The sequence below is a fragment of the Sebastes umbrosus genome, chromosome 22 (assembly GCF_015220745.1).
Source record: "Sebastes umbrosus isolate fSebUmb1 chromosome 22, fSebUmb1.pri, whole genome shotgun sequence".
Classification (NCBI taxonomy): Eukaryota; Metazoa; Chordata; class Actinopteri; order Perciformes; family Sebastidae; genus Sebastes; species Sebastes umbrosus.
Window position 1 is genome coordinate 5,274,495 of NC_051290.1, and position 23,340 is coordinate 5,297,834.

The 23,340-nt window shown below is 43.0% G+C and overlaps 1 protein-coding gene and 1 long non-coding RNA gene across 16 annotated transcripts in view; one reads left to right on the forward strand and one right to left on the reverse strand.

Moving 5' to 3' along the window:
• Positions 1-23,340, reverse strand: part of nrxn2b (neurexin 2b) — a 794,249-nt gene that overhangs the window by 249,753 nt on the left and 521,156 nt on the right. Inside the window, exon 1 of one of the 15 annotated variants that reach the window (XM_037758118.1) lies at positions 5,141-6,917. The exons of the other annotated variants lie outside the window; for them this stretch is intronic. Coding sequence (XP_037614046.1) covers positions 5,141-5,474 — 334 coding nt within the window. The 5' untranslated portion in view covers positions 5,475-6,917. Of the gene's footprint in view, positions 1-5,140; positions 6,918-23,340 lie in introns of those variants that run through there. 15 annotated transcript variants of the gene reach the window in all.
• LOC119481323 lies at positions 3,814-9,588 on the forward strand. The gene is made up of 3 exons (XR_005205168.1): positions 3,814-3,825; positions 6,920-6,926; positions 9,491-9,588. It is a non-coding gene; the product is annotated as an uncharacterized LOC119481323 (long non-coding RNA).

Genomic DNA, 23,340 nt, shown 5'->3' on the forward strand with positions numbered 1-23,340 from the left:
TGCATCTGAATAGACAGTAATGAACTGCTTTACATATAGAAGGCTGCAATTGGTCGCTGTCTCGGACTGACAGAAAGGGCCCTTTAAATCGGGCAGCTCTTCATCCATCACAGCGGGTGATGGCAACAATGGAGATCTTTAATCAGTGGCAAACGGTGGGTCCCGAGCTTTGCCTCCTATTGGTTACCGATCACTTTGACAAGACGTGGACAGGGATGTGTGCACAGAGCATAAAGAATCCGCCTTGTGACAAGAACTCATCCAAGATGGTTCCACCTACACACCAGCTAGACCCATATAATTATCATATGAGGCATAATACAACAAAAAATACGTCTTGGTGTTGAAATCATTATATCTGCTGTGCTGCATGTGTGTATTGATACGTGGGTGGGTGTGTGCCAGAGCTGCAGCACAGCCCAGCAGGAGCTCATCCAGACAGATGTAGCACAGTAATGATATTGTGGGAAGGGAGCAGCAGATAAGACCCGAGCCTTGAATCTCTTACGGTACATGTCCACAGCCTCTGTAAGCAGCTGTGCAATGCATTCTGGCGGCGTGGCGTGGCGGCGCGGTTCGAGAGACGGGGCGTCACGTTGAGGTCTAGACTACTTTATGCAAATCAGGGGCGTTCAGCCGGCGTGACTCGCCGCCTCTAGAAACTCCCCAGAGACTTTTAAACTAACCGTTGCCAATCAAAAATAAAGACAGATTTAGCAACTGCAGATTATTTCTCACATAAAATGTTTTCAGAAACACATTTCGGTGAACTATTTTCGAGATATAAGAGAAGAAAGTTTGCAAACGAGCGGCCATGGTAGTTCCTGTTTGAAAGCTGGTAGCAGCCAAGCCTCCAGGAAGAGCGCCGGTAGTTGATCCTAATTTTCATAGTGGTCAAACGGCGGTACTACGACTTCCGTGTCCATCACGTGATGCCAAAAATACTGTTTCCCATAGACTTACATTGGGAAAAGAGACGTCTGTAACTCAACGGATAATTTTTTTTTAGATGAATCAACATCCCAGTATGAACACTTGAGCCCTTATTTAAATCATTAGGGTCCTAAAAATTGTAAAATGCACTAATATCCGAGTGTATGCATTATTTCCCTTCCTCCGTTCGTGTGAATGAGAACCAGACAGAGTCTGGAGCGAGGGCTGGGAGGCGGAGTTAGCAAGCCGTGACGGCTGTGACTGAGCGTACGCTACTGTGCCTGCTCCGTGGGCCCAATGGATGCAGAAGATCGCCAAAAGATCCAGGTACTTTTCCAGTCGGAAGTCGAGCCATTTTGGCATCACGCGCCACTGAGCAACTCCAACGCTGTATCCAGTTCTCTTAATACATCCACGGGAGCAGCAGCCCACGAGGGAAAGTGTTCGTCCAATCGGGCGCCTTGTGTCTAGTGGCGGCCTATCAAGCACCAATGCTGGGAAGCGAGGCAATCCCCCACGATAAAAAAAACACCCCTGTGGACATGTACCATTAGATCTGATATGCTAAAATCCAGAGTTGGGTTCAGGGCCAGTGACAGCTTAATGGATGCTAGGTGCCTTCCTTCCCAGCAGACAGCAGGGCTTGCTTTGCATACTGTGCTGCGGCAGGTGGAGGGCTGACCAAAGCGGTGGTAGTGTGTGTATATATGCGTGTCTGCGGTGGCAAAGGCTCCACTACAGTGTTGTGAAAGTGACACCCAGTTGAGAAACTGTCTACGGAAAAAAAGGCTCCAAAGCAAGTGGGCTCTTATCACTGAGTGGGGTATTAGTGTTGGTAATAAGCTGTGCCACTTGGTTGACAATACATGGAGAGCTGGTATTTCAGACAAGGACTTGATATGCCAGGCTGTAATGGAAGTATTTATGATGGCGATTGAAATTGACTCCCCACACAAGAGCAGCGTTCCAATGTGTGTGTGCTGTCTTATAGTAGATAATGAAAATGCTGGAAGTGTGCTGCTAAAAACAACACAAGCCGAATGAGAAACAGCAGTGTTTGCTGTGTAGGCGTACATTAGTAACTGCTACAGCATACTGCCAAGGGAAGAAAAAGAACAGCGAATACAGCCAACCAACCAACCAGATAACTTCTCCATCTTGCTTTTGCTTCGCTGCTTTCCCTCTCAACATGTACTTCTTTATGATTGTCAGACTTTGCACAAACACCGAAAAACTGACGGGCAGCGCTGTAGAGCACCGGGCGACGTCCCGCGCCTGAGCTTGAGCTCTAAGTTTGTTATGGAAATGTAGCCTTTCCATTTTCACAGGGCAAGCATACCATTTCTCTTTTGCAGGCCAATATCTTCTGACAGCCATAAATCCGCAGAGAGAGCCAGAGAACATTTTTATGTTAATTATGTCAATTTAAATAGCTTAGCAACTCAAGATGTGAGAGGTGCAATCCAATTATCCAAGCTAGGCGGAAGAGAAGGCAGGAAAATAAAAAAATAAAAATAGAAACAGCAGTGAGAAGACACTAGTTCACGCTGCCATTTTAGAAGATAACAACTGCCTTTGTGCTGTTCCTCAGTGTTTCTCTCTGATGTGCTAGCATGTGCTGTTAGGAGTTTACTTTAAAATAACATGTACGCTGGGATGGGAATACTGTTAATGAACAAGTTATGTGAAAAAATGATTTTGTTTCAGATGGAGATTGGACTGATGATTGCTGTGTGACAACACTGAGGAAGTAGTGTGAGACGCAAAGCTCCCCAGATGTAGTAACAACAGCCAGATGAGAAAGAGGCTAACGAGCTGAATGGAGTTGTTCTTATTGAAGGTTTTTCAGACACAATTTAGAGTGCACAGCCAACCAAAGATCCTCCTGCTTCCCTACGGTCAACAGTATGGGAAACAGTTTGGTTTGAGTAAATGAACACCACTTAGCCGCACACATAAACATCCCAATGGAATTTAAAAACAGGGCCAACGCAGGCTATTCTTTCAGCTGCAATCAAAACCCAAACTGACAACAAACTCATCTTTTAGCGAAATAAAATGCTTGCTATGCTTGCTTTATGCAAATGTATGTATATATGTATTATTGGAAATCAAATAACAACACAAAACAATGACAAATATTGTCCAGAAACCCTCACAGGTACTGCATTTAGCATAAAACAATATGCTCAAATCATAACATGGCAAACTGCAGCCCAACAGGCAACAACAGCTGTCAGTGTGTCAGTGTACTGACTTGACTATGACTTGCCCCAAACTGCATGTGATTATCATAAAGTGGTCATGTCTGTGAAGGGGAGACTCGTGGGTACCCATAGAACCCATTTACATTCACATATGTTGAGGTCAGACGTCAAGGGACCCCTTTGAAAATGACCATGACCGTTTTTATTTAGCCTCCTTTGCAACAAGCTAGTATGACACAGTTGGTACTGATGGATTCATTAGGTTTTCTAGTTTCATATGATGTCATATCTTCACTCTAACTTGTGTGTTTTATACAGTCAGTTTGCCATGACAGCGTTTCAAAACACAAATTAAACACATTTCATCTTCACTCATATAGTAAGGCAGTGCAATTTATGTTTCTACTGTACTTAACCATTCATGTATGTTATTTTTAAATCTATGGGCTATGTATAAACTGGAGCTAAAAGAACATTTGCCATTGTTAATTGACATTATTGTTGGTATTGTAAGAAACGGGCTATTTAATTGGATTGTTTCACAATCTGGTGATTTTGTTGATCAAGTCCAACATGATAAAACTATAAAGGTCGATTGTCTCTGAAGATGAACAACAGAATCAAAGAAAAGCAACAACTAAAATTTGACCTCAGAATCAAAACACAAATCAATTCAAGAGGCTGAGTGAACCTTTACACTCCCCTTCCCCACCCCCCAACGAACACTACAAAAAAAGGTTAGGTCATCTCTTCCTCATTGACAAGACGGTGAGAACATTCCTGCGTATCTCTATGACACAGGTTAGCCCTCATTTGTGTGCTCAGTCACACTTCCGACTGTGAGGACTTGTGCGCATGCAGCTGTGGGCTGGGGAGGAGAATATGGACGGCCATAAATCCAATGCAGTACTGAGCACCCGGGGACGAGGTTTGCGAGCCGACGACGTCTGTGGAGGCTTTCCACAGCCAATCGACCGCAAAAGGGCTACGTGAGGCTCGTCTGCCCGTCTGACACCGAATTGATTGATACTGATTATAGGTATAGTGAGGCGAGAGAGAGAGAGAGAGAGGGAGGAGGTAGAGAGAGACAGACAAACAGAAGTAGTGCCTGTTGGAGAAACACTAAGTGGATGCAAATGGAACAACATGAGCATGAACATGGTGAGGAATCAATAAATGCTATTGACTAAATGCTATTAACGTCTCCTGTCAAAGTAAGGTATGTGTTGAAAAGAAGCAAGAGGAACGAACACAGAGGAAAAGGAGAGAAGAGAAATTGCAGTGGAAAAAGCTCGGGTTGGGGAACATCAAAGGAATCATCAGAGTGAGACTCTGCCTTGTCCCTGACAGCTTAGGCTAAGAACAGCGCAGCAACTGATGCACCACAGAGCACTGAGCCAAAGACATATACTGTAGAAAGTAGGACAAATTAAGTAGTGCGCAGGCAATTATCAATGGATTTTCCCAGAGCACACAATGTACCATGACAGGCATGTGAGATTTAGCATCTCAGCAACCAGGTAAGGCCACTCTCTCTTTTTTTTTTAGTGGCTGCCATCATGCGTCAACAATTACTACGGGTGGGGATTACATGAATTTAAATTGGCCACAGTTCAATACATCAGTAGACCCAAGATGGCTGCTGAGCTTGAAAGGCAAGTAGCAGGACTCAGCTGGCTGGGGTTGCGCTGCAAAGAAGCCCAGAAGGGAACAGCCTCTGGTAACATCATCCGCCAATTCAGGGGCATGAATCAAGACACTGGCCTACGGGGAGCTGAGGCAGTGAGGTTGGTCGCCCAGGCCTGGCTCCTCTCAGTCTTTCCAGAGATGATAGAGATCAATAGATGGATGAACCAATTGCCTGGGCTTAAGTACTCAACTTAGAGCTCATTGCCACTACAAATCAACCCTCTTGAAGAAAATGAACTCCCATTGACCCATGTCATTCCTCTTAAGTCAACTGTACTTCAATCAATCCAGAAGAAAAGAGATGATCTTACCATGGCCCCCACGTGTAAGAAAGGGCATCCGGTTGATGGCAATGGGCACAGTACCATGCTTGTTGTGGAAGTGGTGGACGTGGTGGGTGGTACTGAGGGAGGAGGAAACGCGGGCTGCCACGGCCGGGCAGGGGAACACCAGCAGTGCCAGAGAGAGCACCAGCCTGAACAGGAAGGCCGGACTGGCCCACACAACTGGCGACGCCACCGCCGGCCTGGGTACCAGTAGCAACCCTTCGTCCACCTCCACTTCCACCTCCTGCTCCATGGGGGCGGGGCCTGAACGTAACAGAAGGCCCCTCCCCCTCAAACGACACAAACAGGAAGTGATCATCTCAAATGAATCCGGGGCCCATGATCCCCTGCTTTCCAGCCCGGGGAGGAAAGGAAAATACAGATTTTTTTTTTTTTAAAAAGCCAAGAAAGAAAAAAAAGATCCTTTGAAAATCCCAAAAATGATTGGAAAAAAAAAAAAAAATACAAAATCCTTCCCGAAAAGAAAGACCCCAAAAATCCTCCAACAGTCTAGTGTCGATATCCGAAAGCTTCTGACTGGATCCTTGAGAACAAAAACAACTCCCACGCCTCTCCTCAAACAATTAAACCTTACGTAGAAAACTTAACCTCTTTTGTCTAACGGGCAACTTCCTCGGCACCCGAGAACAAATAATCACAGCTTAGCAGCAGCGATTTAGTAAACACAAGACTCCATCTTAGCTCCTTGAAAAATATCTTGTGTACAGCTCTTTGAGTTAATTGTTCGACAGGGTTTCCTTCGCCTTGGGGGAGATCTTCAGAGGGCTTCTCCTCCCATAAGCCAATCCTCCATCGCGAACAAAAAGACTCCCGACATCCCTTCGGAGCTTTTTTCTTTGTTGACAACTTAACCGGAGAGTGGTAGGATAGAAAAAGACATAGGAGTAAAAGCAGGGTGCAAAAGGGAGAGGCGAAGAAGCAAAGGGTGCTGAGATGAAGGAGCAGCCAAATCCTATTTCAGGGCATTGAATCCCTGAAGGTGCTCCGAACCCGTTCAGTCTGCAGCCGAGAGCGGGAAAACAAGGGATGGACCAATAAATAGAATACAGGACCGAAGGAGAAAAAAGGGAGGACAAAACGGTCGGCTATTTCCAAGTGCGGCGGTGCTGAATTCCCTCTCCTCTTTTTTCTGCCAAAATAAATCAATATGGGTCATGGGATGAAGAACGGCATCAAGAAGACACCTTTAACAGGATTACACCGAAGCTCTGAACCAGCATCAGAGTGGTTGATGTCCAGTTCAAGAATCCTCCAAGCCTTAGACTTGCGACCAAGCTCCGTCCTACTTGTGATCGTTCTTCTGCCCTTTGATAATACGATTCCGTTTCCCCTTCAAACACCGCTTCCCGGGGTGGGAGGCAGATGAGAAGCAGCCGCTGGTCCTCTCGATGGGGCTCCGACACGGGGCGCTGCTGCTGGCTTGCGGAGAGAGTCTGACGATGCTGCTGCTGCCGCTACTGCCTCTGCTGTGAAATTCATGCTAATTGAATCAGAAGCTGCAGCAACGAGCGCATCCTTCCTGCCCGCACAGTTCTCCCCTTCTCCTTTTTTTCCTCCGATCAAGTCAGCCACCCCCCCCGAAGGCATGCGCGCATGGCTCTGCGCCGGGCAGGGCGAAAAGAGACGAGTCAGGGGCAGAAATAGAGCCGAAAGGGAAAGGTGGACACACTCGGATCCTTTGAATGCACAGACGGTGACTATGATACATAGGGCAGAGCAAGAGACAGAGAGAGAGAGAGAGAGAGAGAGAGTGTTTGTGTGTCTGGTTGGAGCAGCGAGAGAGTGAGAGAGAGAGAGAGAGAGAGAGTGGGAGGGGAATGAGTGGAGAGAATTGGAGGAGGAGAGCACGCACACAAGAATGATGGGAGGCACACATGCATGTTAGGTTTATTGCTTGCACACACACAAGCAGGAGCTACAGTTTCTCAATACGCTGCCAGGAAGCACGTCCTCTGGAGTATGTAAAGCAACGGCACACTTGTGTAGGTGACTAAATATCAGAGCTCCTGACATCCAACTGAATTATTCACTAACTGATAGATTAAATAAGAAATATCTCCCCTCTATGTGTCTTTTCATGCACTTCCTTCCTCTCATCTCTTAATCCTCTTCTTCTTCTCTCCTCCTTTTGACTTTTGGCCCCTCTGTACTTTTATTTTCTCCCCCCGCACACCATGTGCTCATTTTCAGCTATTTTTGTCAAAGAAGAGGACGGGAGACGCAGTGTGGGCAGGACAGAAAAAGACAAAGAGTGACAGGTGGGGACACCGAGAAAAACATGGCAGTAAGAGGAGTGGGAGAAACATAGGGATGCAAAAATAATGAGGAGGAGAGAGACGCCGGCAGCGCGCAGAGTAATGTAGACATTTGATTGCAAGAGGGAAGGAAGTATGGGAGAGAGAGAGAGAGAGAGAGAGAGAGAGAAGGAAAGAGCTAGAAAGAGAGAAATGGAGGGAGATTGTTTATCAGATAAATCAGGGCCGATAGAGATCTCAGCTAGGACAGGAGCTCAGTGCAAGAGACAAGAAACAAGAAAAATGGCCAAAACAGGAAAAGCCAGTGCAGGTATTCTGCACTGATGGAGAGAAAAGAGTCCAGACTATTACTCATTGACTCTCACACACACACGCACACACTCACACACACACACACAAGCGCCTCTGCCAGGTGGGAAGATCCCAGGGGAGACAAGAGATGCTGTGCTTGCTGCTGTCAGGGTGAGGGAGATGTGACACCCAGGGTGACCAGAACACGTGTCTCCATCTTGCACCAAGACTGAACGTAGACGAAGAAAAACAAAATGCAAAAGCTTGTGCATATATACTCTTTAACTTTCCATCTAAGATGTTTAGTAAATGCTTTGCAAGTATACCTGAAGAGGTCATTCTTTAATTAGCCTTTAAACTTGTTAATTATACTACATGGACAGATGGTAGATAAAGTGATATGAGCTCCAATAGAGTGCTCTAGGGATGACGTATTTTTGTAGGAAGGAAGTTAGCATCGCCCTGGTTCCCTCGACAAAAAGCCAATGAGATTTTTTCCATTGGGTTTTGGATTATTGCAGAAAATCAGCTCTGTGGCAAACACACGTTTATGATACTTACACGTTCTGTTCAGCAAGATAATCTCCACAAGTGAACACCACTTTCATGAATTTTGAAGTGTGAATGCAATCGCAACGAGGCTGCAAAGGCGGACGAGTCGGCGTGATGACGGGTATTTATTGATGTATTTTATGTCATAGAACAAAATATTAAAATCTCTTGTGTTAACCACAGACCTTATTTTAGCAATCTAACTTAAAACCAATTGACTTCCAGATGTGGGAACCAGAAGTGCTAAAATGCAACTCATTTCCAGGTTTTAGGACTCAATCATGTAGCTCTCTATACAACAACCCTTTCAAGACATTACGGCCTAAAACAATCCCACGGAGTTCAACCAACACCTTTCTAACAGGTTCTTAATAAAGTCTGAACTAAAATAAAACATTATAAACCCCCTCAATATACTCAAGAACATACCTGCTCCAAAGGTAGCATTACCACAGAGCTGATGAATTTGACATTTCTGGCCAGACAAGATAATGGGCGTATGAACAAAACATTATAATAAAGGTTGTCTGTCTGAAATGTCACATATTTATTAAATTAATAGTTATGGTGGGTAGGAGTTGGTTTTATTTCATTTCACACTCCTCCGGTGCTTTGGTCTTTAAGAAATGGTCTTCTGAGGTATTTGTTCAGTCTATATAAATAAACTTAATTATATAGTGCAGATTTTTCTCCTATTGTGTACGAACCCAGCATGTGTTCTGCTGGTCCATTCAGTCCTTCTTTTACTTTCTTTTTTTCGTTTTCAGCTGCACACTGTACTTCAAATTGTTGGCCACCAATGGATTGCATTTTCATTTTGGATTGGATGGGCTTATTACAGTCCTGTAATGTTCCTTTTTTTGTCCGAACATCTGAAAATGCTTCTAAAATAAGCTGCATACCCTAGCTTTAAAGAGGACCTATTAGCAAACAAAGCACAAAGTCCACTCTAAAGGGAGTTAATCCCCCACAGAAACACAATTCTTGAACTGCCTTGAAGTCCCGTCTTTTCTTCCGTAACGTGATGATGTCACCAAGTAACACATTTGCATAATAGCTGCCTAGTGGCTAGTATGGCACGCCCTCAAACAAAGCTAGTTGGAGCGGAGCTGGAGCGGAGTCCGAAGAGTTTGGTTTGGTTGACCAATCACAACAGAGGGCCAGCTGACCAATCAGAGCAGACTGGGCGTTTTGGGAGTGGGAAAATGGATGAAAGTGCTGCAGCACAGCTTGTATGAGAAAACTAAAGCGTTTAATGAACATTAAAGCATGTAAACATGTTCTAGTAGAAACCCAAAATCCAAGTATGAACCTGAAAATGAGCATAATAGGTCCTCTTTAAGCTGAGTTAACCTAATCACATCCATATATCTAAACCACCTATATCTTTCCAAACAGTTTCACATCTGTCTTAGCCTTGACGTCTTGATTAGGTTTGATTTGATTGGGGAGCAAAGCTATTTTTGAATGCAGCCATACTGGCAAATTCAACTGTATTTGCCATTTAAGAAAACAATCACAAAGAAGCATATGAATTTTAAAGAATAGAACGGGAAAAATAAGGAAACGTGAAAAGAGGAGCAAATAAAACAGGAGAAAAGTAGAATTGTATTTTACATATTGAAACAAACGATTTTGGCAATTGCTGTTTATCTCCAAATATACTTCGAACTGTATGCAAAATGTGCCACTAACACTGTTTCCTTTAGAGGACAGTGTGTGGACTGGGAACTCATTATGATGAAAGACACAGAGGACTGCCAGCACCTGCTGCTCCGCTCCCCTCCGGCACAAGAGAAACAAGGAATACAGAGCGCACAAATACACACGGGCGAACAATCACTCCAGACACACATGCACACTTACTAATTAAACTACACACACACAAACGTCATGTCAGTGCTACGGCTGTGTGATGCAACACCCGTGTCCCAGTAGTGAAAAGCGTAGCCAACAAATATTCCCCCATGAAACTAGAAACCGGGCGGCAACCTCCGGTTCTGAGAAGTGAAGCCAATGAGGAAGTGCCTTAAACTTGCATTCTTTGTAACAGCCAGCAGGGGGCGACTCCTCTGGTTGCAAGAAGAAGTCTGATTGTATAGAAGTCTATGAGAAAATGAGCCTACTTCTAACTTGATTTATGACCTCAGTAAACATTGTAAACATGAGTTTATGGTCTCAATCTCTAGTTTCAAGTCTTCTTCGATACAGCATGATGTTCATTTAGTAAATCATGGTCCCATTTAGAGTCAAATAGACCATAAAGCAGGGGATGCTTTAGGGCGGGGCTACCTTGCGATCGACAGGTCGCCACCACGGCGTTGTTAGGTCTGGGAGTTGTCCGTGTTTTCGTCTTTAACCCTTTCACTGTGTGTTTTCAGTTCGTGAAAGTTAATTATAACCTTTTTGGTTGCCTAAAAATGTCTTATTCAGCTTTCGATTGTACTTAGCTCCACCCTCTTGTATCACTTCTGGTTGAGTGTTAATTTCGTAAACGAAAACTATGATGTAATATGTTGTTTTTATGTGAAATAACTTTGACTAAAATGACAGAAATGTTCAATATAATCTGATGATTTAAAAGGACTATGATTAAATAAAAAAATAGCTGGCAAAATTAAGAGAGAGGAATATTTGTACTAAAAACAAATTACTTTTCAGTGACTAAAACTGGACTTAAATGTTTTGAATTGTCGTCGACTAAAGCTAGACTAAAACTATGAAGGATAAAAATGACAAATTAATACATATTTTCGTTTTAAAACTAAAAATAAATCGAAAATAGTTGCCAAAATTAGCACTGTTCTGGTTGCAAGAAACCAAGAAGGCGGCGGCCAAAATGCTGAACTCATAGCTTCAAAACCATAGTCCACAAACCAAGGGGTGATGTCACAGTGACTACGTCCACTCCTAATATACAATCTAAGCTACAAACTCCAACATCACTCAGGGGAAGTGAGGTCATAGATGGAGGAAGTGGGATTAGTTTACTGACAGATGTGGGATGAAAGCTTCCTGTCTACAGTCTAATCCTGAAGAAACTTTCCTGCCATAATACACCTCATTATGTTAATGATGTTGAGAAGCAAAGATGACAGAAATACAAAGGGGAAAAGAGTCAGTGTGGCTATATGTACCTTAATGTAGAGATCTATATAAAGGGTGCCAGCTGTTATTCACATGACACCCAAAAAAAAAGTAGTAGAGGAAAGACCTGGATTTTTTTTTTCCGTTGGGTGAGGTCAGGAAACTAGGACAAGCTGAATCTCTGAATGCTCGCGCAGCGGGGGAGGCGAAACACAAAAAGCAAGTCATCAATTTTTAACTCCCGTCTCCTGTTTGTGCTATTCAGTAGCTCTCTCCCGCACTGAGCCCCCGATGTTAGCCGCTTATGTAAGTGCACTGTTGGGGAAACTTCCTCCACACTGAGCCCCAATGTTGGACGCTTATATAAGAGCACTGCTGGATACTGCGAACAGGGAAATAACCTTGTTTGTATGGAATACAGTGGTTTGGCTTTAGCGTTGTGAAACAGCCATTTACCAGGCTGGCTATTCAAAAATACTTCAAAGCCTTTTGTGGAAGTACAAACATGCCTAATCAATTTACAATCTTCAGATAGTTTGATTTCTGAAGAGAGAGAAACTCATTTAACAGCAGAAATATACAGTTGCATAAGTGCCAAAATTGAGACACCCACCCCATCCAGGCAAAAGGGCCATCCACTTCTTGGAGATGTTATTGCTCAAAGTTTTCCCGAGAGCGTACTTTCAAAATGGTAAGAGGTGAACATCGTGCAAACCAAATAAAAAGAAGAAGCCCTCGTACCTAAATGACAAAATAGGTTGCTTGTAATGACCTTCCAATATGACCCATTTGAGCATTTTCTGATGAGGCGCCGCTATCGTCAGGATGACATTGCTGCTTTCCAAAATGGCCCACATAACCCTCACAAAAATGATGAATATGAGCAATTTCTAAGGTTAGGGAAAGATCGTGGTTACGGTGAAAACTGTGGTCGTTGGTTGTGTGCGAGGCGTCTGACTTTGACACAACCGCACTGCAACCTAAGAGATGTTGTGGTACAGTGCTGACATCCCGCTTCTTTTGCTTTTAAGAGAGTACAAGACCTCAAGAGGTTGCTTGTCAAGGAAAATGTAAAAATAGATCTTTTTAAGCATTTGAACAACGGGAGGCAGTTGTCTTTTCTGGTAACATACAATGCACATCAGGGGTTCTCTAACTTTTTGGAGTCAGGGATCCCTTAAAGGGGAGAACATTTTCCAAGGACTCCTCATAATCGTAACACGGGTAAAGCATAATGCTTACAACCATTTGTACTCTTAGATGCCATTGTAACTATTTGTATTTTTAAACTTTTCAACCTGCAGACCTGTTTGATAGTGATAAAAAGAAACATATTTCAATTTGAATCATGTTAACACCACTTTGTTTTGCCTTTGTTTTGCCCCTATATATCAGATGTCGCTTTAGCTTGGCTGGACTCATGGCTTCGCTGCTAGCACCTGAAGACGCATTTTAGTCTCCCGTCGCTAAGCAGCAGCAGGAACGGTTCGTTGCGCCCCGAGTAGAGTGACTGATTCATTACAGATTGACGTGATTTGTCACATATCGAATGAGTCCTAAAACCCGGAAATGAGTTAGCATTTTAGCACTTCTGGTTCCCTCATCTGGAAGACAATGGGTTTTTAGTTAGATGCCTGAAATAAGGTCTTTGGTTAAAGAGATTTCAACGTTTTGTTCTATAACATAAAATACATCAGTTAATACCCCACTAAGCCTTTATGTGTCTTAAAAAAGGCAGTTGCTAACAAGTGGCTAAATGCAACAACTAAACGTCATCACGCCGACTCGTCCTCCTTTACAGCCTTGTCACTCGCGCCAATGCGACCGCGATGTAGTTCATTTAACGTTAGCTTTTTACTTCTGGCGACTGCATTCACACTTCAAAAATGATAAAAGTGGTGTTTATTTGTGAAGTGTCATAAATGTTTGTTTGCCACAGAGCTTATTTTCTGCAAAAATCCAAAACCCAATGGAAACATCCCATTGGCTTTTAGTGGAGGGAACCCGGGAGATGCTAACTTCATGGTGGGCCTACAAAAACACATCATCCCAGGAGCACTCTATTGGCCTAAAGCGAACGTGGGTGGTAGTAATGGACACAATATGCTTGTTTTATTGGCGCAAATGGTCCCCATTTGTAGATATGGACTTTTTAATGATACGGCACTATTTCATAATTTATAGAAAACTATTTTGCGGATCCCCTGACAGAGTGCCACAGACCTTTGAGAATCACTGCTGTACATTGTTCATGTCATTTTAAGTGGATGTATGTATAGAGCAGACAAAGACAGTAGCCAGCAGCCTGATTGTGGCTTGTAATGTGATTCATATGGTTTATTTACTTACTTTAATACGCTGCTCTGAGAGAGGTTTAGTAATTAAAATCTATTGGTCTTCCACCGACCCAGCATCAATTATCCTGCCGGTAATCAGATGCATGCATTTACCCAACAATGGCTTCAAAGTAAGCCACAAAAGGGAGCGAATGAAAGCAAAATATTAAGCCATCCATACAGGGCTGATGGGCGCATTAGAGTACAGCGTTATGGACAAAAGAATCCACTAATAGCATTGTGGCTTCACCAGCTTTGAAAAACTAGGAGCATCTAGTTAAATGAACGCGTCTTAATGGTGTATAATGATACCAGGGCTACAGGAGCTGAGAGGGATAATGAATGGCTTGCATGCAGGAGGAATTTAAGGAGGAAGGCTTGGATGAAAAAGAAGAAGTGATCAGGATGAAAGACAAACAGGAAAGAAGCCAGTGAGTTTAGTAATTAGAGGGGAGGGATTAAAGGGAGATGTGCGTGAAGAAGGCTCAGCTAGGTGGAGGAGAGGGAAGATAACTAGCAAGAGGGGGGTGTCTCCTGTTTCGCTTGGCTGAAGGAGCAGGTTGCACACATCTTAATCATGTGAAATGATATATCCTCACAGAGAGAGGGGAGACAGCAAGGAGATGAGGAAGTAATATAAATCACTTACTCCTCTCTCCCCCCTCTTCCTCCCTTCTTCATCGCCACAAAAGCCATTTTCTCTGAGATTCCATTAACGATGATACGCAGAATGACACTGTCTGCCAATCTTACGTTAGCTCTCCCTGTCCTAGTTAATTGGGTGTTTGGTAATTACAAAGATGTGATGTATATCAGCGGTGTTGGGGTGTTGAATATTTAAACAGCACAGGTATGGCTCGCCCCTCAGGCTTCTTTTTCCTCACCCGTACAGTTAAAATAATTTACCGTCTTGACAACACGGGGACAGATGAAGCTCGGTTCAGCCAGGGGGCGAGGCCGTGGTCGATGCTCCAAACAAGCTTCCTGGTCACTTTTTAAACTGAGTAATCATGTATAGATCTCTGCAGAGCCCCGGCGGTGTCAGGGGTGCTTTTGCAGTTCGTCAGTAATTCATGCCCTCAAATTGCTTTATTCGTGATCATGAATAAGTAATTTGTGCTTATGAAATAATGTAAAATATAATGTGAGGACGAATCTAATCTTAGTGAGCGGCTTGGGTTTAATACAGAAATACGTGGTTATTAGGGCTTTCAATTGATTAAAATATGTAATCATGATTAATCACATGATTGTCCATAGAGAATTGTGATTAATCACAAATTAATCACACATTTCATCTGTTCAAAATGAACCTTAAAGGGAGATTGGCAGGTATTTTATACTCTTATCAACATGGGAGTGGACAAATATGCTGCTTTATCCAAATGTATGTTTATTGGAAATCAATTAACGATGACAAATATTGTCCAGAAACCCTCACAGGTACTGCATTTAGCATTAAAAATAAGCTCAAATCATAACATGGCAAACTGCAGCCCAACAGGTAACAACAGCTGTCAGTGTGTCAGTGTGCTGACTTGACTATGACTTGTCCCCGACTGCATGTGATTATCATAAAGTGGGCATGTCTGTAAAGGGGAGACTCGTGGGTACCCATAGAACCCATTTACATTCACATATCTTGAGGTCAGGTTTGGAGCGTTGTTTAACCTCCTTCCTGAAAACGAAGAAGGATGTTACCGAAGCGACGGCAAAAGGAGAGGAGGGTTCAAGGAGCAAAGAGGGACGAGAAGGAGGTGCAGAAAGAAGTGATGAAGAAGAAGGTGACGGAAGAGGAGAAAACTGGTGAGAACGCAGGGACGAAGACGAGGAGAGCAGAGAAAGAGGAACAGAAGAAAAAAAATGCTGGAGAGGAAGGAGAGAAAGAAGAGGTGGAGGAAAAAACAAAACTGGAAAAGCAACAGGAGTAGGAAGAGAAGAAAACGAAACAAGACGGCAGCGAAGGAAAGAGGGGAGAGGACGAGGAGAGAAACAAGGTTGGAGAGCAAAGAAGAATAGAAAAGGAGGATCAGCTGAAAACGAAGAAGGATGTTACAGAAGTGAGCCTAAAGAGGAGCTACTAGCTAGTATGACTTGGTTGGTACCAGTGGATCCTTTATGTTTTCTAGTTTAAGATGATGCCAGTATCTTCACTCTAGCTTTAAAACTGAGCCCGCTAAAACCTAAAAATCACAAATTGGGATTAAAGAAATTAGTGGCGTTAAAACGAATTTACGTTAACGCGTTTAGTTGGACAACCCTAGTGGATATACGTCATATTACATTTATCATTGGACAAATGGTTAACTAAAGGGTGCGATTGCTAGGTCATGTTCAAAAGTTAATTCAAGAGCAACATTACTAATCTGAGCCAAAACCAATTTATCCCTCACACCTACCAAGCTGCTCGATCTCACCTCAATTCCACCGTCGCAGCAATGCAAAATCAGAGCGCTGCTGGTATGGTGAGCATTTCTCTCTCTTTCTCGCCTCTACTCTTCTTCTCTCCATCGCTCCCTTCCTCCCCCCCCCTCCAGCCATCCATCCATCCTTCTCTGCAGCCTAGCGCTGTGTGGTGAGTCAGCTGTCACTGTCTGTCCCTCCAGCTGTGGACCCAGCTGTCTGGGCCAGATGGGCTCCTCTCCACCTCATCCTCCCTCATCCATGATGTCTATGAAGGGGGCCCCCCCTAACCCTCAAGCCACGGGGCGACTGGCCCCGGAGCGGATTGCTCTCACTGAGCCAAAACAATATGGAAAAGATATGTTTTTCTTGTGCAGAAAACATCAGCACTAGCACTGAGACATTTTTTTTATTTGCTTTGCAACAACTTCAGAAGGTGATTTACAGGTTTACCGGGCCCTGAAGACGCTTCCTGTCTACGTGGCATTGTGAAGGTAATAATCAGGCTACATGCTCAAAGGTTGGTAGGGAGGGAGAGTGTCTGCTAAAGCTATTCCAGAATAATACTGGCTCACAGTAATCTCCTGCACACAGGGAGAAATTTTGACAAGGATTTAAGGATTTTAAATACAATTTCGATACGCAATGAGAGCCCGACAATAGCACTGGGGAGAGAGAGGGGGACAGGGCGAGGCGCCGGAGAGAAAGTTAGTGCGCGAGGAAGAGAAAGAGTCATCATCTTTCTGGGGAGCCAGATTGCAGAGCTCTAGGGTCTGAGACGCCCCAGTGTTTAAAATGCCGGCTGAATCACATCTAATTTATCCAAAGCCTACGTGAAGAGGAGCAGCAGTTAATGTGAGCGCGTGTACATGTGTAAAAAAAAAAAAAGAGAGATCAACAGAAAGACAGACGGCGGTTCTGTATAACAGCTTATTTAAGACATAAGCCATTTTTGATGCTCCGTCGGGGCCCGTGTTCGATAAATGGAAGTGCCTATCGATTGGGGCTCCAGATAGGGCGCGTCGCGTCCTCGCTGTTATCACCGAGATTAACGCACAACAACAATGAGGAATCTGCAGGGGAACAGATTGGGGGAGAGAATTCTCTCGGCCTTATCCGGCACACAAGAGATACATGGCTCGAGCTGCGATTGGGTCTCCGGCTGATAACACCCTACATGGTTTGCAAACACAGTCGGAGATGCCGGTGTATACGAGTGTAACGCAGACAAAGCCGCCAGGCAATGCTGGGGCTCGTATTGACTAAATATTTGCAGAGGCGCTCATACATTATGTGTGCAAAAACAGCAACCTGTGCACAAAAGTGGTTTCACACAGTGGAGCTCAGGTTCTCACTGAGGGCAATCAAGTAGTCCTAGAGACTGAACGACGCTTAATGGCAAGAAGAAATCATGTCACAATAGTCTAAAAAGTCTATAAATGTAACCTGGACACTGTTTCTGCCAAACCTCAGAGCAGAAACAGAAACATCCATTATTGAACCATTAGTTCACCAGGCTAATGCAACACATTGGCTACGCTCGGTTTATTTCTGCTTTCCCACTGGGCACTACTGTGTATTTACCTGCACACACATGGCGAACAACGATAGACGACTCTTCACAGTCAGAGAGAGACAGAAAGAACTGTTTTAATAAATTATATCTGGAAATTAGAGACCATCTTGCGATGGGATCACATCAGCTGTAACGCCGAATCAGGCCAGTCGTTTGCAGGAATCGCACCCATCTTCAAATTCATTTTAATCTCAACACAGTTGTAAAGTTTTGTGACTGCATCTCGATCGCGTTGACAGAATCTGTCCGCAGACGGACACGACAATAAGTGTGTGTTAAGTGTCGCGGCTGGTAGAAAAGCCAGTCTGTACCAAACCAAATCTCAACAACTATTAGGCAAATAAATGAAAAGTGTAGTAAAGTATAGTGCTTCAGAATAGCTGGACTGAACGTGTGTGCTTTTAGTGCATGTTAGAGCATCTTCGAGCATGTTAGAACATGTTAGAGCATGTTAGAGCATCATAGAGCATGTTAGAGCATCTAAGAGCATGTTAGAGCATGTTAGAGCATCATAGAGCATCTTAGAGCATCTTAGAGCATCTTAGAGCATGTTAGAGCATGTTAGAGCAAGTTAGAGCATGTTAGAGCATCATAGAGCATGTTAGAGCATGTTAGAGCATCATAGAGCATGTTACAGCATGTTAGAGCATGTTAGAGCATGTTAGAGCATGTTAGAGCATGTTAGAGCATCTTAGAGCATGTTAGAGCATCTCAGAGCATTTTAGACGTTTAAAACTCCCATTTATCACAGTCCAATCTCTCATAACACCAATAAATATACTGACTTTGAGGATCTATTATTATCATCATTTAGCTCTGAGCAGCATACGACGTGATGTGTTAATCAGAAACACAATTAAGTGCTGCTGAAACCAAACTGCTCTTCTAATTTGGCAAATGTGCTTGATCTGAATCTCATGTCTCAATAAATCTCAACTGGATCAGTTCTGCTCCTTTGAAAAACACACTTCTTTGTGAATACACCCAGCTGTGGCGTGGATATACATTTGCTATACTGTGGATGTATTGCAGAGTATTAAAAGTTCTAACTTGGCTAACTTTGTTGGCCCTGAGTAACAGTGACGGATAACATGTTTACATATAACAGTGCCAAATTCAGAGCTGCCATTTATTTATCCAGCAGACAGAAGTGCAATAAGCAGAGAGTAAACCGGGGAATAGGGTAATGTATTTTGTAGATTCCTGTCTGCACAGATATCGGATTGCACAGCTTCTCAGCACTGAGTGTCTTTTCACCAGGATGACCCAATCTCCCCTTGATATTCATACCTGTCATTTTAATACCCCCCACCCCCCAACACCAGCTCCCAGCTTAGACTTAGCTCTAGTCTTTATCGTTCCCTCCCTCTGGGAGGCAGTTTGGTCATAATCCCCCTTTCTGATGTTTGCTCCTTCTTGTGTCATCTCTTATCTAAAGGGAGAAACCCTTGAAATAAACACTTTCCACTGATTTCCCCTCAGAGGGGAAAGTATATTTCCTCCCACTCCTCCGTATACAGTTTCACTTATCACTGGCAAAGTTTAAACTTTTCAAAAAACAGAAGCAGAAAATATCCTTTTAGGGTATGTTTTGGGTGAATTTGTACATTGAGACAGATCCTGTGTGTGTGTGTGTTGGGAGTGCAGAGCGTCTGTTGCAGTATAGCTGACTGGAATCGGGATTTCAGAGTTAATGGACAGGGTGACTGCTGCCTCCTCGACGTGTCAACCTTCGTTACACGCTCTGCACGCAGAAGCCGCTGCTGTCCGCAGCAGGGCGACACAGCAGCTGGATATATTTAAGAAAAACCAAAAACACAAAGTTAAAGTGTTTGAAAACCTTTGAAAAACACGGCATCTCTTAAGTGTGATTACAGGTTAGTGCAACATGTTTTTATTAGGGCTGTCAAAGTGAACGCGATAATAACGTGCAAATTTGTTTTAACGGCACTAGTTTCTTTCACAACATAAAAGTAGAATCATCATATGAAACTACAAAAACCTAATGAATCCTTTTTTACCAACCATGTCATACTAGCTTGTCACGAAGGAGGATAAATAACGCTCCAAACTTACACTACATTTTGGCGAGGAAAAACTGGCATGGCCATTTTCAAAGGGGTCCCTTGACCTCTGACCTCAAGACATGTGAATGAAAATGGGTTCTATGGGTACCACGAGTCTCCCCTTTACAAACATGCCCATGACAGCTGTTGTTGCCTGTTGGGCTGCAGTTTGCCGTGTTATGATTTGAGCATATTGTTTTATGCTAAATGCAGTACCTGTGAGGGTTTCTGGAAAATATTTGTCTTTGTTTTGTGTTGTTAATTGATTTACAATAATAAATATATACACACATTTGCATAAATTAGCATATTTGCCCACTCCCATGTTGATAAGAGTATTAAATACTTGACAAATCTCCCTTTAAGGTACATTTTGAACAGATGAAAAGTGTGCGATTACTTTGCGATTAATCACGATTAAATATTTTAATCGATTGGCGGCCCTAGTTTTTATTTTTTCTACCTCTTTGCTTCCCCTGTCATTCCCATCCTCCACTGTTTGTCCTTGTGAAAATACAACTGATCAATGATATTGCTCATGTGTAAGTGTGATGTCTGTATTTATTTTTGTGTATGTGTGTTCACGTGTAGCATGCCCGTTACTGTTCTTTGTAGTATTTTTGAAATCAAAGCCACAAAGCGACCCACGGTGCCCAGCATGCTGTTTGACAGCAAAGACCTTGAGCTCAGCCGTGCATTTCAGGGGTCCCTACAAAGCCAGGCCTCCACACTTGGAACCGACCCCGAAAATGGATTTTTCACACATACTGTACTATTACGAGGTCAGGAGCTGGGAATACAGAACGCAACAAAATCACCGTTTATGGATCTATACTGTATGGCAAACCTTCTATGGCAGCTTATCTGTATCATTAACATTAATTATCATTTCATTGTTTCCTAAAAGTAAAATAACTATTAAGTAAGTTAAACTATAAAGTGTTACCGTTCTACATTACAGTGGTGGAGGAGAGGGAAAATAGTGACGCATGAAGGAAGTCGTCCAGGAACATTTCCATACCTCTCTCCCTCATCATCCCATCCTCTCCATCCTTTGACAGCTGCTAGAGATGCAGCTCAATAGAGGACATTAACCACCTAAGAGCAGCCTCCTATTGAGCGGCCACACGAGGGCTCGTTAGAGATGGGGCTGATGGGGACGTCGAGTTCTGGCGCTTATCTGTCGACTCGCAGCAGCGCGAGGTTGAGGGGTTAACATGTTGGGGTTATCAATACGCAGATGGGCACGCCTGCTTTGAATGCGTGAACGTGACTTTCCATCACGGTATTGACTGCTGCTGCCAATCAGGACGCTTCAAAAAGTGCTGCGCTGCGCTTTTTAAAAGCCAGGAAGTTATTGAGTTTTTAATTGGAGAAGAGTCACCGTGAATTGTTCTCAAACAATAACAATGTGTTTATAGGTTCATCTTTTAAATGAGTGTCTTGAAATGTGTTCTTTTTTTCCCACAGTAATTGTTTTCCTCTTCCTCTCATCCTCATGCACAACATGCAAAGAGCCGAGGCACGGGGTGACATCGCCAACATAATAATTAGTCATGAAGCCGTCGTCTTCTTCTCCCGCCGACTTAATGACCTAGAGTGGCTGTATTAGATTAAGTCATTTCAAGTCACCGAGAAGAAATGAAGCATCCGTGAGAAAAAAAAACCCCACATAAATACACACTACTTGAAAAACAAACACACAGTACAGTCATACTGCCACTTTACAGTACTTATGCGTCTACTGTATGATAATGCTCACTGACCATTCATTAGCAGTCAGCTGTTTACAGCACAAACACCAGTCGTGATGTAAGTGATACTGATGATGTGATTGCCTTTCATCGGCAGCAGTTTGTACACAGAAGCATCTGGCATTGGAAACTCTTTAGTAAAAGGTTAGGCACTTTCAAATAAAATGCTTGGCAGGTGATTGGATGAAAGCGAAAAGATCTTTTCCATTGAGAAAAGCCTTCACTGCTTTTAATTACTCTTCTTTCAATGAAGAAAAAGTCTCCTGTTCTGATATAACTGATGCTATTGCAACCACGCCCATAGCCACCAGTAGCTCCTCACAGGATGCTGGTTGGTCCGGACACAAACGCATTAAGGCCTTTATAAACCGGGGCTTCATGAATGAACTACATGAAAATGCAAAATACTCATCTGTGAATATTATATGTCTTGGGCTTTTATTGTGAAAGGTAAGAACAGAAATAGATCTGGTCTGCGCTGCCTTTTCAAGGTTGAAAGGAGTAATGAAGTTTGCCGTCTTGGTTCAGACTATGAAATCTTTTGTTTTGTTGTTTCGCAGTGCGAAAGCTCAGAAATCAACCTTGTTCCGAAATAAAAAAAAAACAAAAACGCTTTTTCACCGTGTAAAGTACTCAAAAACAACAATTTGAAAAAATACACTGGCGTGCGAATTAAGTGCATTATTAATTAAATGATAATTAGCAAGTAACCTATTTGAAATTTATTTGGAATTACTGCCAAATTACCCCAATATTTACCTCAAAATGTATCAAAAATTACCTCAATATATAAATTATTTAATGATTATATTCTGCTATTGAAGAATACAAAGTTAATTGATATGCTTTATTTCCATGTCTGCTGGTAAATAGATAATAATTAGCAAATAACGCCTTTGAAATTTCTTCAGAAACTCCCTGAATCATGTAACCTGGTAGCTCCAGGTTATATTTGTGTTGACAAAAAGTCACACAATGGTGAGATTTGTGCCTGATCAGAAGCGTCTTCTATTAGTTTTCCACCTCCGATGCTATTTTAGCATATCATTATTAAATAGTGTTTATGATAGAGTAATTGTCGATACATTTTGAGGTAAATATTGGGGTAATCTGGCAGTAATTCCAAAGAAATTTCAAATAGGTTACTTGCTAATTTTCACTAATTGCCATCCTTCCAACCTACCATCCTTCACTGATTTCACTGAAACACAAGTGCATTTGATTTAAGATGTTGTGGGGGGAGTACCGTATCATCAACCTCGGAGAGCAGGTGTAAAGGTGAGGAAGGAAATCTTGATGGGCGCTTCGGCGTGTGAACAGGAAATTGAGCAGGTTGACATTGAGTCTGCTGGGCTGGAAGGGGTGTCGAGTGGAGGCGAATTACACGACAGGAGCCATCCGGTAAATGGGTCAATCGCTGAATAATCGAGCCCGGAAGCATTAGACACCTCCGCTGGTCTCAAACCAGCTAACAGACATTACACCCGCTAAGACTAATGTCATACATGATGCTGAACAGCAGACGTATTGGTTTTTCCATAGAGAACCATTTGCTGAGTGTGTCCTTGTTAAAATAATATGAGCCTATGGCTATCAGGACAGTCTGCAGCAGAACACATTTTAGCTCTGTCTGACGTTTACTAATTCATGATAGAAAAGGATAAGTGAAGAACATATAAGTGCTTGTTTTTCTACAGGTCTTTGTTTTAAAAAAAAAAAAATATATATATATATATATATATGATAGTAGATATCATGGCTTGTCCATATCAAGCAGCCTACCAGTGCATTATAATCAAAGATACAGGTATGACAGGAGGAGAGAAATTTACAGTTAAGATTAT